Source organism: Eleutherodactylus coqui, chromosome 8 (genome assembly GCF_035609145.1).
Source record: "Eleutherodactylus coqui strain aEleCoq1 chromosome 8, aEleCoq1.hap1, whole genome shotgun sequence".
Classification (NCBI taxonomy): domain Eukaryota; kingdom Metazoa; phylum Chordata; class Amphibia; order Anura; family Eleutherodactylidae; genus Eleutherodactylus; species Eleutherodactylus coqui.
The window spans coordinates 10,545,360-10,562,531 of NC_089844.1; the positions used below are offsets into that span (position 1 = coordinate 10,545,360).

The 17,172-nt window shown below is 45.6% G+C and overlaps 1 protein-coding gene across 1 annotated transcript in view; it reads right to left on the reverse strand.

The window, feature by feature from the left end:
* Nucleotides 1-17,172, reverse strand: part of LRP1B (LDL receptor related protein 1B) — a 1,872,788-nt gene that overhangs the window by 406,270 nt on the left and 1,449,346 nt on the right. Inside the window, exon 44 of the mRNA XM_066577770.1 lies at nt 12,451-12,655. Coding sequence (XP_066433867.1) covers nt 12,451-12,655 — 205 coding nt within the window. The remainder of the gene's footprint in view (nt 1-12,450; nt 12,656-17,172) is intronic.

The following is a 17,172-nucleotide window of genomic DNA, read 5'->3' on the forward strand; positions in this document are numbered from 1 at the left end:
TCAAGAGGCGTGAAAGTAGAGAGCAGCGAGGCGTCGAGCCTTAATAAACAACGCTGTATTTGAATGGAGTAATAAGACACCGTGGGAGAGAAATTGTTTTTCTGCCATCACAGGTCACAAACCTGTTATGAGGTGAGCAAGAACAGGCGCCGCTGTGAACAAGAATACTTGGTCAGGAGGTATTGTTCTGAAAAATGGCCTTTCTTTGTTCTCCTAAAAGACATTTCCCTCACTGAATTGTGCAGTTCGAGGAGCAAAAACATCATTTTCTTTTTTACATACACGCAAGCAATCAAAAAACAGAATGTCAAAATCCATTATCAGAACACTTTTAAAGTCGCAGCGACCCCTGTTTGTGGCGGGCTGTGGGGAGCTTTTCACAGTTTAGTTTTCTTTTTCGAACGATGACATTGCACTGAGTCCTGTTCTTGGCATTGGCAAGTTTTGTCAGTAGATAAGTCAATGAGAGTTGTCAGAAGCAATTGTATAAAGAAGTCGGGACATTCTAGTTCTTTTCTTTGTCATTCACAGTAAAGCTGAAATGACAAGTTTAAGATGTTCTTCTCAGAGAGGTTGTCCCACGTCTGGCTATTGATGACTTATCGTAGGTCATCAATAGAAGTATGTCCATGGTCTTCTGCCTGGGAGCCCTGATGACCAGCTATTCTCCAAGGCCAGTGTCTTACTATAAGGAGTCTTAGCACAGGACATATGACTCCACTTTGTATGTTTCTGCCTCTGTCCTATTATTGTCAGTTTCCTTTAACAAGAATTGCAGAGAAGCACTAAGAATAGAAAGGGCCTCAATGGTTTAGAACCAAGAGATAGAGAAAGCAGACTCTTGTGCCCGGGGTCGGAGCGACCCGTTCCTCCATATCTTATTGTTATACAACTCTGTTAATTTGTTTTGAGAAGCCTATCCCGCACGGTGCCACTCCGCCTGAGAGAGGTCTGCCTGGCAACCAGGATGTTAGATTTCTTGTTTAGTTTTTCGAACCAATGATAATAAATTAATTAGGATAAATTATAATTATTACAAGTGAGGCGCCTTCTAACATCCTAACAAATGCTTTTTGTATATATATTGCTGTTGGTTACTGGAATAAAGAGATGGCTTCCAATCACACCAGCCTGTGTGTGGTCTGCAAGTTACTTCGAGCTCGAACATAAACAAATAATTTGGAATCCCAAAGAAAAACCTTTTAAGCAAAACTTTATTGCTTTCACTTACAGGAGCTGCTGTGTCGTTGGAAGAAGACAGCTCCATGCATTGCAATCTGGGATAGGAGTCAGACTATAGAATAAACTTGGATTACTGAGCAACATATGGATCTGTGTGCTTCCGGCACAGCTCCACACACCAAGACAAAAACCTGGGGAAACAGCTGCTCTTCATTGATCTCCTATTGATGACTATTAGAGATGAGCGAGCACCAAAATGCTCGGGTGCTCGTTACTCGGGATGAAAATTTTGCGATGCTCGAGGGTTCGTTTCGAATAACGAACCCCATTGAAGTCAATGGGCGACCTGAGCATTTTTGTATATCGCCGATGCTCGCTAAGGTTTCCATTTGTGAAAATCTGGGCAATTCAAGAAAGTGATGGGAACGACACAGCAACGGATAGGGCAGGCGAGGGGCTACATGTTGGGCTGCATGTCAAGTTCCCAGGTCCCACTATTAAGCCACAATAGCGGCAAGAGTGCCCCCCCCCCCAACAATTTTTACTTTTAAAAAGCCCTCATTAGCAATGGATACCTTAGCTAAGCACCACACTACCTCCAACAAAGCACAATCACTGCCTGCATGACACTCCACTGCCACTTCTCCTGGGTTACATGCTGCCCAACCGCCCCCCCTCCCCCCACAGCGCACACCAAAGTGTCCCTGCGCAGCCTTCAGCTGCCCTCATGCCACGCCACCCTCATGTCTATTTATAAGTGCGTCTGCCATGAGGAGGAACCGCAGGCACACACTGCAGAGGGTTGGCACGGCTAGGCAGCGACCCTCTTTAAAAGGGGCGGGGCGATAGCCCACAATGCTGTACAGAAGCAATGAGAAATATAATCCTGTGCCACCGCCATCAGGAGCTGCACACGTGGGCATAGCAATGGGGAACCTATGTGCCACACACTATTCATTCTGTCAAGGTGTCTGCATGCCCCAGTCAGACCGCGGTTTTTTTATAAATAGTCACAGGCAGGTACAACTCCGCAATGGGAATTCCGTGTGCACCCACAGCATGGGTGGCTCCCTGGAACCCACCGGCTGTACATAAATGTATCCCATTGCAGTGCCCTGGACAGCAGAGCTAATGTCAGATTAAATGCAGGTGGGCTTCGACCCACACTGCATGCCCCAGTCAGACTGGGGTTCTTTAGAAGTTGACACATGCAGTTACAACTCCGTGTGGACCAACAGCATGGGTGGATCCCTGGAACCCACCGGCGGTACATAAATATATCCCATTGCAGTGCCCATCACAGCTGAGGTATTGTCATGTTTAATGCAGGTGGGCTTCGGCCCACACTGCATGCCCCAGTCAGACTGGGTTTCTTTAGAAGTGGACACATGCAGTTACAACTCCATGTGGACCGACAGCATGGGTGGCTCCCTGGAACCCACCTGCGGTACATAAATATATCCCATTGCATTGCCCATCACAGCTGAGGTAATGTCATGCTTAATGCAGGTGGGCTTCGGCCCACACTGCATGCCCCAGTCAGACTGGGGTTCTTTAGAAGTGGACACATGCAGTTACAACTCCGTGTGGACCGACAGCATGGGTGGGTGCCAGGAAGCCACCGGCGGTACATAAATATATCCCATTGCAGTGCCCAGCACAGCTGATGTAACGTCAGCTTTAATGCAGGTGGGCAAAAAATTAATTGGATTACACTGTAGGCGAGGGCCCCAAAAAATTGGTGTACCAACAGTACTAATGTACCTGAGAAAAATTGCCCATGCCCAACTAAGAGGGCAGGTGAAACCCATTAATCGCTTTGGTTAATGTGGCTTAATTGGTAACTAGGCCTGGAGGCAGCCCAGTTAAAATAAAAATTGGTTCAGGTGCAAGTTTCAACGCTTTAATGAGCATTGAAACGTATAAAAATTGTTTACAAAAATTATATGACTGAGTCTTGTGGGCCTAAGAAAAATTGCCCGTTCGGCGTGATTACGTAAGGTTTCAGGAGGAGGAGCAGGAGGAGGAGGATGAATATTATACACAGATTGATGAAGCAAAAATGTCCCCGTTTTTGATGGTGATAGAGAACGATGCTTCCATCCGCGGGTGCAGCCTACGTATTGCTTAGGTATCGCTGCTGTCCGCTGGTGGAGAAGAGAAGTCTGGGGAAATCCAGGCTTTGTTCATCTTGATGAGTGTAAGCCTGTCGGCACTGTCGGTTGACAGGTGGGTACGCTTATCTGTGATGATTCCCCCAGCCGCACTAAACACCCTCTCTGACAAGATGCTAGCAGCAGGACAAGCAAGCACCTCCAGGGCATACAGCGCGAGTTCAGGCCACGTGTCCAGCTTTGACACCCAGTAGTTGTAGGGGGCAGAGGCGTCACGGAGGATGGTCGTCTGATCGGCTACGTACTCCCTCACCATCCTTTTACAGTGCTCCCGCCGACTCAGCCTTGACTGGGGAGCGGTGACACAGTCTTGCTGGGGAGCCAGAAAGCTGTCAAAGGCCTTAGAGAGTGTTCCCCTGCCTGTGCTGTACATGCTGCCTGATCTCTGCGCCTCCCCTGCTACCTGGCCCTAGGAACTGCGCCTTCTGCCACTAGCGCTGTCGGATGGGAATTTTACCATCAGCTTGTCCGCCAGGGTCCTGTGGTATAGCATCACTCCAGAATGCGTGTAACGCGAGGGTCACGAGAAAGGCATCCTAACATGAAGTCCGCCATGTGTGCCAGGGTACCTGTACGCAACACATGGCTGTCCTCACTAGAAAGATCCCTTTCAGGATCCTCCTCCTCCTCCTCTTCCTCCTCCTCAGGCCATACACGCTGAAAGGATGACAGGCAAGCAGCATGGGTACCCTCAGCAGTGGGCCAAGCTGTCTCTTCCCCCTCCTCCTCATCCTCCTCATGCTCCTCCTCCTCAACGCGCTGAGATATAGACAGGAGGGTGCTCTGACTATCCAGCGTCATACTGTCTTCCCCCAGCTCTGTTTCCGAGCGCAAAGCGTCTGCCTTTATGCTTTGCAGGGAACTTCTCAAGAGGCATAGCAGAGGAATGGTGACGCTAATGATTGCAGCATCGCCGCTCACCATCTGGGTAGACTCCTCAAAGTTTCCAAGGACCTGGCAGATGTCTGCCAACCAGGCCCACTCTTCTGTGAAGAATTGAGGAGGCTGACTCCCACTGCGCCGCCCATGTTGGAGTTGGTATTCCACTATAGCTCTATGCTGCTCATAGAGCCTGGCCAACATGTGGAGCGTAGAGTTCCACCGTGTGGGCACGTCGCACAGCAGTCGGTGCACTGGCAGATTAAACCGATGTTGCAGGGTGCGCAGGGTGGCAGCGTCCGTGTGGGACTTGCGTAAATGTGCTCAGAGCCGGCGCACCTTTCCGAGCAGGTCTGACAAGCGTGGGTAGCTTTTCAGAAAGCGCTGAACCACCAAATTAAAGACGTGGGCCAGGCATGGCACGTGCATGAGGCTGCCGAGCTGCAGAGCCGCCACCAGGTTACGGCCGTTGTCACACACGACCATGCCCGGTTGGAGGCTCAGCGGTGCAAGCCAGCGGTCGGTCTGCTCTGTCAGACCCTGCAGCAGTTCGTGGGCCGTGTGCCTCTTATCTCCTAAGCTGAGTAGTTTCAGCACGGCCTGCTGACACTTGCCCACCGCTGTGCTGCCACGCCGCGCGACACCGACTGCTGCCGACATGCTGCTGCTGACACATCTTGATTGCGAGACAGAGGTTGCGTAGGAGGAGGAGGAGGAGGGTGGTTTAGTGGAGGAAGCATACACTGCCACAGATACCACCACCGAGCTGGGGCCCGCAATTCTGGGGGTGGGTAGGACGTGAGCGGTCCCAGGCTCTGACTCTGTCGCAGCCTCCACTAAATTCACCCAATGTGCCGTCAGGGAGATATAGTGGCTTTGCCCGCCTGTGCTTGTCCACGTGTCCGTTGTTAAGTGGACCTTGGCAGTAACCGCGTTGGTGAGGGCGCGTACAATGTTGCGGGAGACGTGGTCGTGCAGGGCTGGGACGGCACATCGGGAAAAGTAGTGGCGACTGGGAACTGAGTAGCGCCGCCGCCGCCGCCATCATACCTTTGAAAGCCTCCGTTTCCACAACCCTATACGGCAGCATCTCCAGGCTGATAAATTTGGCTATGTGCACGTTTAACGCTTGAGTGTGCGGGTGCGTGGCGGCGTACTTGCGCTTGCGCTCCAACACTTTCGCTAGCAACGGCTGGACGGTGCGATGACAGACATTGGTGGATGGGGCTGAGGACAGCGGAGGTGAGGGTGTGGGTGCAGGCCAGGAGATGGTAGTGCCTGTGTCCTGAGAGGGGGGTTGGATCTCAGTGGCAGGTTGGGGCACAGGGGGAGAGGCAGCGGTGCAAACCGGAGGCGGTGAACGTCCTTCGTCCCACCTTGTGGGGTGCTTGGCCATCATATGTCTGCGCATGCTGGTGGTGGTGGCTCCCCGGCTGATCTTGGCGCGACACAGGTTGCACACCACTGTTCGTCGATCGTCTGCACTCTCAGTGAAAAACTGCCAGACCTTTGAGCACCTCGGCCTTTGCAGGGTGGCATGGCGCGAGGGGGCGCTTTGGGAAACAGTTGGTGGATTATTCAGTCTGGCCCTGCCTCTACCCCTGGGCACCGCACTGCCTCTTCCAACCTGCCCTGCTGCTGCCCTTGCCTCCCCCTCTGAAGACCTGTCCTCAGTAGGTGGAGCAAACCAGGTGGGGTCAGTCACCTCATCGTCCTGTTGCTCTTCCTCCGAATCCTCTGTGCGCTCCTCCCTCGGACTTACTGCCCTTACTACTACCTCACTGATAGACAACTGTGTCTCATCGTCATCGTCCTCCTCACCCACTGAAAGCTCTTGAGACAGTTGCCAGAAGTCCCCAGCCTCATCCCCCGGACACCGGGAACTTTCCAAAGGTTGGGCATCGGTCACGACAAACTCCTCCAGTGGGAGAGGATTCGGAACCATTGCTGCCCATTCTGGGCAGGGGCCCGAGAAAAGTTCCTGGGAGTCTGCCTGCTCCTCAGAATGTGTCATTGTAATGGAGTGAGGAGGCTGGGAGGAAGGCGGAGCAGCAGCCAGAGGATTCAGAGTTGCAGCAGTGGACGGCGCAGAACTCTGGGTGGTCGATAGATTGCTGGATGCACTTTCTGCCATCCACGACAGGACCTGCTCACACTGCTCATTTTCTAATAAAGGTCTACCGCATGGACCAATTAATTGTGAGATGAATGTGGGGACGCAGAAACGTGCCTCTCTCCTAATCCCGCAGCAGTCGGCTGCGATACACCTGGATCAGGAGCTCGGCCTGTGCCCACACCCTGACTTGGGCCTCCACGTCCTCGCCCGCGTCCACGTCCACATCCTCTAGGCCTACCCCTACCCCTCAGCATGCTGTATTACCAGTAGTGCAGAAACAGAACGCTGCAATTAAATATGCCGCTTATTGGCCTGTGGTTGGAGGCTGACTTCGCTTACGGAACGCACAGCAGAGCCAGGAAAGAATTTTGTGCAAGCCTGCTGTAACACTTAGCTGGCTGCATATGAATTAGGACAACTACCCCCAGCAGAGACGCAGTACACTGAGGACGGTCACAGGCAGCCCAAATAGATTTTTTCTCCCATATGTTTTTGGAAAAGCCCACTGCCTATATAGACTGTATATGTCTTCTGTCCCTGCCTCACCACTACTGGCCCTGGACTATGTAAAATTACTGCAGACTGTTTCACTGTGGACAGGAATACAGCGGTGATGTAACAGGCAACACAGAGCCAGGAAAGAAATTTGCGCAAGCCTGCTGTAACACTTAGCTGGCTGCGTATGAATTAGGACAACTACCCCCAGCAGAGACGCAGTACACTGAGGACGGTCACAGGCAGCGCAAATAGATTTTTTTTCCCAAATGTTTTTGGAAAAGCCCACTGCCTATATAGACTGTAATGTCTTCTGTCCCTGCCTCACTACTACTGGCCCTGGGCTATGTAAAATTACTGCAGGACGCAATGCTCTGCACGGCCGATATACAAAAAAAAAATTGGTGCAACACTGCAAAAAGCAGCATCAACAGTACTGCACACGGTCAGATGTGGCCCTAGGAAGGACCGTTGGGGTTCTTGAAGCCTACAATAACTCCTAGCACTCTCTCTATAGCAGCTCCAGCAAGACAGCACTTTCCCTGAACTATGTCAGAATGCATCTGTGGCGAGCCGCGGGAGGGGCCGATTTTTATACTCGGGTGACACCTGATCTCGCCAGCCACTCACTGCAGGGGGGTGGTATAAGGCTTGAACGTCGCAGGGGGAAGTTGTAATGCCTTCCCTGTCTTTCTATTGGCCAGGAAAGCGCGCTAACGTCTCAGAGATGAAAGTGAAAGTAACTCGAACATCGCGTGGTGCTCGTTTCGAATAACGAGCATCTCGAACACGTTAATACTCGAACGAGCATTAGGATCGGACGAGTACGTTCGCTCATCTCTAATGACTATCCTAAGAATAGATTAATAGTTTATTGCTGGGGTCTGCCACTAGTGATCAGCCAATGCAGTGAGGCTGAACATCATCATTGGGGTTAAAGCAGGAAGTCTAATAGGTTCCTTCATTCCTACTGAAATCAATGGAAGGGAGGCCACCTAATTATACTTCTGGCTCCACATTGAGGTCAGAGTCAGAAGTGTAATAGGTGTCTTTGCTTCCATTGATTTTAAGATGCCTATAAGACTTCATGCTCTGACTCTGATGATAATGCCCAGCCCCATGCACCAACAGCAGCCCGGGCAATCAGCTGAACCCCAGGCATTCCAAGTGGCATATCCCTGGAAATCAGCTAGGATTAGGATAGGTCATCAATAGTATTTGCCGGGAAACCCCCTTTAACTACCAAACACATTGGATGACACAGTAAGAACATTGTATAATAACTTAAAGCAATCCTCTGATCACCGGAAAAAATTCTGTTCTGGGACCTGAATCCAATCTGGGTTGAACAGTGCACAAGTCTCCATTCCCTTCTGTCCTAGTTCCAACACCAGATCACATAGCATTGCATTTTCTCCCTTTTCCTGGGGTTGGTGATGTCATCGGATGGGGATGGGTGACAGACACATTTCAATAACTAAGCCAACCTCCTTTTCTGTCATGATGCAGAGACAGAAATGAAGACTGATTTAGTTAAGAGAATCATAGAATGGTAGAGTTGGAAGGGACCTCCAGGGGCATCTTGTCCAACCCCCTGCTCAATGCAGGATTCACTAAATCATCTCAAAAAAATGTCTGTCCAGCCTCCTTTTGAATATCTTCGTAGAAGGAGAACTCACCACCTCCCATGGTAACCTGTTCCACTCATTGATCCCCCTCACTGTCTAATATCTAATCTGTGTCTCCTCCCTTTTATTTTCATCCCATTGCTTCTAGTCTTTCCTTGTGCAGATGAGAATAGGGCTGATCCCTCTGCACTGTGACAGCCCTTCAGAAACTTGTAGACAGCTATTAAGTCTCCTCTCAGCCTTCTCTTCTGCAAGATAAACATTCCCAGATCCTTTAACCATTCCTCATAGGACATGATTTGCAGACCGCTCACCATCTTGGTAACTCTTCTCTGAACTTGCTCCAGTTTGTCTATGTGTTTTTTAAAGTGTGGTGCCCAGAACTGGACACAGTATTCCAGATGAGGTCTGACTAAGGAAGAGTAGAGGGTGATAATGACCTCACGTGATCTAGACTCTATGCTTCTCTTAATACATCCCAGAATTGTGTTTCCCTTTTTGGCTGCTGCATCACATTGTTGACTCATGTTCAGTCTATGATCTATTAGTATACCCAAGTCTTTTCACATGTGCAGCTGCTTAGCCCAATTACTCCCATTCTGTATGTGCTTCTTTCATTTTTCCAGATGTAGGACTTTGTGTTTCTCCTTGTTAAATACCATTCTGTTAGTCGCTGCCCACTGTGCAAGCTTGTCTAGATCTCTTTGAATACTCTCTCTCTCTTCCTTAGTGTTAGCTATCCTTCCTAGCTTTATGTCGTCAGCAATTTTAATTAGGTTTTCCCTTAATTCCCTCCTCCAGGTCATTTAAAAAATGTTGACCAACACTGGGCCTAGGACAGAGCCTTGTTGTGCCCCACTTGACATATTCTTCCAATTGGATGTGCAGCCATTTATGACCACTCTGAGTATGATCACTCAGCCAGTTGTGAATCCACCTAATTGATTCCATATTATAATTGTTTTCAATAAGGATGGTATGAGATTCATTTTCCAAAATCATTTGACATAGTATAAGCCATCTCCATACAATAACATCACCAACTTAAGGAGAAAAGAGGGAGCTTTATCCAATGTGACCTGGAATCAAAACCAGGCAGAAAATAAAAGTGCTGATACCTCTGAACCCAAGAGTAAGTATGCTTGTGCAGATACACCCCTTAAAGTATACAGTATGTGGTTTTTGCAGCACAATGCCTGCATATGTGAATAAGGCTTAAAGGGTTATCCAGTTACTTCATGTTTTTTTAAGTTTTCACCTATTCACTGGATAGGTGAAAACAGATAGATTGGTGGGGGTCTGATCACTGGGACCCTCAATCTCAAGAATGGGGTCCCATTTCTTCCATCTTCCTCACTGAAGCCCCCACAGTAAGGAGAAGATTGAGTGGAGTGGAGGTTGCGCTTGCACAGTGCTGCATCTTTTATTTTATGGGTTTGATAAAAATAGTTGAGTATAAAGCTCTTGGCTATTTCCGTTAGCCCCATAGAAATGAATGGAGCAGTGGCCATGCATGCGCGACCTGTGCACCATTCAATGATGTTACTGTTGGTGGGAAGTGAGGAGAATGGTGAAAATGGGACTCCACCAATCTATCAGTTTTCAACCTCACCAAGCTATCAGTTGAAAAAAAACATGAGGTAACTGGAATACTTCTTTAACTCATCATTTTTTCTCCATCTCATTCAACCCCCCACCACACCTATCAATCACAACCAATGGTTCTATACTTCTCCAGTCTCACAAATCCATTGTCTTAGTGTAACATCTGACTATGCTCTGTTCTTTAAGCAGCACATACAAGCTATAGCTTCCTCCTGACATGTCCAATTCAAAGAAGGTCTCTCAGATGTGATACTTTCTCAACCCCGAGTCATCAAAAATGGTAGTATATGCCCTCATGATCTCCTGCCTAGACAACTGCTAAATACTTCTCTGCAGCCTCCCATTCAACACTCCTGCACCCCAGCAATACCAGTTAGACCAATAACAATCAGCTGGTATGTGCAAAGGCTGGACAGATATCTGTCAGGGATGATTTAGTGATCCTGCACTGAGCAGGGGGTTGGACCCGATGACCCTGGAGGTCCCGATGACCCTGGAGGACCCTTCCCACTCTACTATTCTAGGATTCTAAGATTAATAACTGATGTACAAATCATCATAATCACACATAATCGATGCAGAATCCAGCTTCTCTCATATCTAATAATTAAAATCAGCAATACTACACGTTTCAAGGTGAACCCCCATCATCCGTCAGGCTAAGGTCGGTTACTACAGGCCAAGGGAAAAGACAAGAGGAGAACAGAGCCAAAAGAAAAATAAAATAGGAGGGAGAAATAAAGAACAAGAAATATTAAAAAATGATAAATACAAAATTGCAGTAATTACAAAATTATTGTAAACTGAGGAAATTACCATAAATACAAATCGCTAAATAAATACAGATTTTGTCATTTCCTCATTTTACATTTTATTTTGTAATTATTTCCATTCTTTATATATATCGTTATCCTTTATTTTTTCCTTCTATTTATAATCTCTTTTGGCTCTTTTGTCCTTTTTTCTGTTCCCTTGCCCTATAGTGACCAACCCCAGAAAAACCTGAGAAGGTTCACACTAACCACATATTACTGCTGATTTTAATTATTAAATAAAAGAGAAGTTGGATTCTCCATCCACTTGTTTCCATCTTGTTATTGGAGCTTTGCACTGTGGGACTAGTTATTTCTGCTTGCAGACACATTCTTCCTCTTTATGGTCACTTAGTGCAGCATCCATCTGTTCGGCAGCACCTCCACAGATCACTCTTCCCAACCACTCCAGGGCCCCAACCCTGGGCCAATACCTGGAGCTTGAGCCCCTACCGTAGTTTGGATTTGCTCCACCCCGCTCCTCATTTTTTCCTCTCTACATCCACATATTATTGAGGTATATGTGATGCAAAATCACCTGTAAGTTGAAGAGATAGTCACACCTCTCCACTAATGCAGGCACATGCTACTAACGATACTGAAGAAGGGCTGGTGGTACCTACCAATTTGTTTTTGACAAATGCTAATTATGCATGACTAAGATAGAAACAGCAGAGGAGAAGTACTGGGCAGCGCCCGCCTAGGGGGTGAGCCTCAAGGTAGAGATGGTACACAGATGTACCATGTTGGAAAAGTCAAGGTAGGATAGGTGCGGCTGGCCGAGTACTGTAGTCAACCAAAGGTCATGTTAGTGTTGTAAACTGAGGTGAAAAATCAATCACTTTTTATGTCCTCTAGAACTAGAATGGGAATGTCATAGTCACTAAAGCTTCAAAACGGTACAGAAGGATTAACAGAGATTAGGAAATACCCTACACGACAATAGGATGCAAGATCAATGACTAATTTGGGATGATATCGATACAATGTTGTAACATAGCCATAGGGAATGCTGGGATACCCCCCCACCCCCACCCCATATAATTAAATAAATAAACGCACAGAACCTTGCCATATATTAATTGTAGCACAAGTGGAGGGACAAAGGACATAAAACACAACTCAATATAGCTTTATAATAAAATTCACATTGAGGGGTTGTCAAGGAAAGCCAAACAATGTCTGCTGTTGGTGCAACCTAGGATGGGATAATGTATGTGCAGACCAAAGGAAGAGGGGTGGGACTGCAGACAAGGCGTGTCCTAAAATTACACTGTTCTGAACATTAAAGTATTAGGCTTTACACCACCCTGCACCCTCCCCTCTGGTGTGCACATGGATTCTCCGAATCCTAGGATGGGTTGCCACAGGCGGCGCTGACACTGCCCATTTTTTGGCATTCCTGTAAACCCCTTTCAAGAGAAAGACAACTTACTTTTAACTAGAGTATAAATCAGTCCTACATAGAAGCCTTCATGATGGCCCCTATCAGATATCTTACCATGGGTTGTCTCTGTTATACTACATAGGGACACATTACTTAGATGTGTTTTACTTACGTATCTGTGTGATCCATCATATTCACAGCGCTCTATCTTTCCAAGGCTTCCATCAGAGTAGTAGAGTTTCTCAGCAGAGTGATCAATGGTCAGACCATTTGGAGTAACGATGTCCGTGCTGACAATGACTTGGGCATTTTTCCCAGAAAGGGTGGACCTCATGATACTTGGGTGTTGTTCATTCCAGTTAGTCCAAAACATCAAGCTGAGAATGAGAAATAGAGGAACATTGAATGTGAATTAGAAATTACAGATTCAATTCAGAGATATTCATTTTACTGAGGCTTATAAAATGTAATTAGAGAGGAATCAAATACCAATCCTGGCAATACATACCGAGGGCGTTAGAAGAGAGAGGAGGACGAAGGCAGAATAAGAACTCAAAGTTTTACCAAGATTATTTTTATATTATTATATGGTCAATGCCAAAACTTTTTGTATCCGTCAAACATGCAAAAGCAGAGCAGTAATCTTAAAGGGAACCTGTCACTTCATAGCAGCACTGTAACAAGTCATGGTTCTGTTTTGGGAGCAGGGAAATCTAATTCTCATACTCACCTGCTCCCCGGTTCCTGAGGCGTCCACCAGTTAAGATCACGCTGGGTAAGAAGAAATGACTCTTCTGGGAATGCTGTGTGCATGCTCTCCTATACAGGTTTATGGGAGATCACACGTACATCACTCAAAGAAGGGTCATATCTTCATGATCATCACCAGCGGATACCATAGGAACTGGAGAGCAGGGGATCATAAAAATCACATCGTCAACTCATAGTCACCTCCCAGAACAGCACCATGACTTAGTAGAAGACACTTTCACTTTAACACCTCTTCAAAATGATGATAATTATATCAGATGAGTTTCTTGGTTGTGCAGCCAAACTTTTAGCTTGCTTTTCCTTCACTTGGGACAAATATCTAACTCCCTGCCTTAGACTTGTATCTATATACCTTAGTCAAGGCAGAGCAGAGGTGGATTAACCATATGCTCTACATGGAGAAATCCTGGTAGGCCAGTCGGATCATGGGCTGGTCTGATCAGAAAGGGCCGGTGTCAGCACCTGGCAGGTGTCTAGACTCACTGTAACTGAATTAGATTTGATGCAAGTTGGAGCGCTTGTTGCAGACCCCACTGGTTCGGGGGGCCCAGGAAGTAGCTGTAGGTTGGCTACAGTGTGGGACCTTTTATTAAAGAAGACATTAAAGCCTTGTAAGGGTGGTGCCTGTGTCATTATTATGCGTCTACGGTGTTTCTTCTAATTTAAATTCCCCCCTCTGCTTCCTTTCCTGATGCAATTGTGCACTGTGCTCAACTCATCCATGCCCAGCGAAATGAGCATCAGGTAATTAGAGATGAGCGAGTAAACTCGCTAAGGCACAGTACTTGAGTGAGTAGTGCCTTAGCCGAGTATCTCCCCGCTCGTCTCTAAAGATTCAGGGGCCGGCGGGGGCGGGGAGCGGCAGGGAAGAGCGGGGAGGAACGGAGGGGAGATCTCTCTCTCCCTCTCTTCCCCCCGCTCCACCCTGCTCCCCACTGCAACTCAGCTGTCACCGGCGCCGGCCCCCGAATCTTTAGAGATGAGCAGGGAGATACTCGGCTAAGGCACTACTCGCTCAAGTAATGTGCCTTAGCGAGTATACTCGCTTATCTCTACAGGTAATACTTGTGGTGACCCCTTTGCTAATACCTGGACCCCTATACAACATGAGGCCACTTTTAGATTACTTTCCAGGGCTATTTGAAGTTTCCAATCCAACCCTGAGGCAGAGTGGCTTGTTGATGCCATCCCAGGCACCCAGAACCTGGGGCACATGCCCCGCCATCCCCCATGTAGGCGGCCCCGTCATAACTAAGCTATTACTATATTATAATGGCCCAATACAAATGGTTACACAAACTAAAATAAAAAGGGTTTTCTGAGTTATAGATTTTTTAAAAACAGGTCCCAATACTGAAGAATCAAAAAAAAGCTTACACTCACCTACCCTCCCCCCCTCCCTGCAGCTCCAGCACCCTACCGCCCATTCTTCCGAACGACTCTATTTACATTGTGCAGATGATGAAGTTCTGCATACAGGCTAAACATTGCAGAATGTCCTGAGCAATCGGTTCCAGGTCAACCTGATATCAAGTGATCAATTCCCCTACAGCACCGCCATAGGTAAAATGGAGCATTACATGATGCCTACTGAAACCAATGGGCTGTCTGTGTAATTCCTGAATTTATTGGGGTTCCTCCAGAGAGAAAAGCTCTTTGAATCTGAATTCTGTTTTGTATTACTGATGGAGATCCAAAACGAGAGATCCCCATTGGTAAACTCAAAAAGATAAAATAGTCGAAAATGAGTTTCTGATCCAAACGATCCCTTAAAGAACATTGATGTCTTGGGCTCAGCCATAACAAGAGCCAAACATGCTGATGACATCCCATGCTGATCTTCATGGCCCAGAGGACTTCCTATGAATTGCTATATACACTCATCATTGGCAGATTCATATTAAACATCACCGAGAATATTTCCATTTAGGGGTTTGTCATTGGGATGTTGCAAATAGCGCTATTTGTTTCATCCCCACCGGTATATAGAGCGCTGCACTCTATGTTACCTAATGAATGACCCTTAAACTTCCCATTTGTTTTACTGTCAGGAATAACATTACACTAAATGAAGAGGTGTTTTGCTTGAACGGATTGACATGATTAGTATCTGACAAACACAAGGCTCTCCTGTAGATGATGCAACTGACAACGGGTCATTAGGCTTCAAACTAATAGCAGAAGCCAGCTGACAGATAGAACTGCTGGAAAACCCAAAGTGATGCAACTTCAGCTCCTTGGAGACATTCTCCACACAGCCGTCCAACTTACTATTCCTGCTCTCCTATGGTAACTGCATTCTGTACTTCATACAGTATATATGTGTATATACTCACATCTAATGCTCTCTATACAAAGCTCACTGACAGTCATATTTATTAGCAATACTCAGAAATGGAAAGTACAAACTTGTCAGCAACAAAATTCTTCTATCTATTTAATTTCATATTGTATTATAGCAGTCAGTATTATAGTAGTTATATTCTTGTACATAGGGGGCAGTATTATAGCAGTTATATTCTTGTACATAGGGGACAGTATTATAGTAGTTATATTCCTGTACATAGGGGGCAGTATTATAATAGTTATACTCTTGTACATAGGGGACAGTATTATAGTAGTTATATTCTTGTACATAGGGAGCAGTATTATAGCAGTTATATTCTTGTACATAGGAGCAGTATTATAGTAGTTATATTCTTGTACATAGGGGGCAGTATTATAGTAGTTATATTCTTGTACATAGGAGGCAGCATTATAGTAGTTATATTCTTGTACATAGGGGGCAGTATTATAGTAGTTATATTCTTGTACATAGGGGGCAGTATCATTGTAGTTATATTCTTGTACATAGGAGCAGTAATATAGTAGTTATATACTTGTACATAGAGAGCAGTATTATAGTAGTTATATTCTTGTACATAGGGGGCAGTATTATAGTAGTTATATTCTTGTACATAGGGGGCAGTATTATAGTAGTTATATTCTTGTACATAGGAGCCAGTATTATAGTAGTTATATTCTTGTACATAGGGGGCAGTATTATAGTAGTTATATTCTTGTACATAGGGGGCAGTATTATAGTAGTTATATTCTTGTACATAGGAGCCAGTATTATAGTAGTTATATTCTTGTACATAGGGGGCAGTATTATAGTAGTTATATTCTTGTATATAGGAGCAGTATTATAGTAGTTATATTCTTGTACATAGGAGCAGTATTATAGTAGTTATATTCTTGTACATAGGAGCCAGTATTATAGTAGTTATATTCTTGTACATAGGGGCAGTATTATAGTAGTTATATTCTTGTACATAGGGAGCAGTATTATAGTAGTTATATTCTTGTACATAGGAGCCAGTATTATAGTAGTTATATTCTTGTACATAGGGAGCAGTATTATAGTAGTTATATACTTGTAGATAGGAGGCAGTATTACAGTAGTTATATTCTTGTAAATAGGAGGCAGTATTATAGTAGTTATATTCTTGTACATAGGAGTAGTATTATAATAGTTATACTCTTGTACATAGGGGCAGTATTATAGTAGTTATATTCTTGTACATAGGAGCAGTATTATAGTAGTTATATTCTTGTACATAGGAGCCAGTATTATAGTAGTTATATTCTTGTACATAGGGGCAGTATTATAGTAGTTATATTCTTGTACATAGGGGGCAGTATTATAGTAGTTATATTCTTGTACATAGGAGGCAGCATTATAGTAGTTATATTCTTGTACATAGGGGGCAGTATCATTGTAGTTCTATTCTTGTACATAGGAGCAGTAATATAGTAGTTATATACTTGTACATAGAGAGCAGTATTATAGTAGTTATATTCTTGTACATAGGAGCCAGTATTATAGTAGTTATATTCTTGTACATAGGGGCAGTATTATAGTAGTTATATTCTTGTACATAGGGAGCAGTATTATAGTAGTTATATTCTTGTACATAGGAGCCAGTATTATAATAGTTATATTCTTGTACATAGGGAGCAGTATTATAGTAGTTATATACTTGTAGATAGGAGGCAGTATTACAGTAGTTATATTCTTGTAAATAGGAGGCAGTATTATAGTAGTTATATTCTTGTACATAGGAGTAGTATTATAATAGTT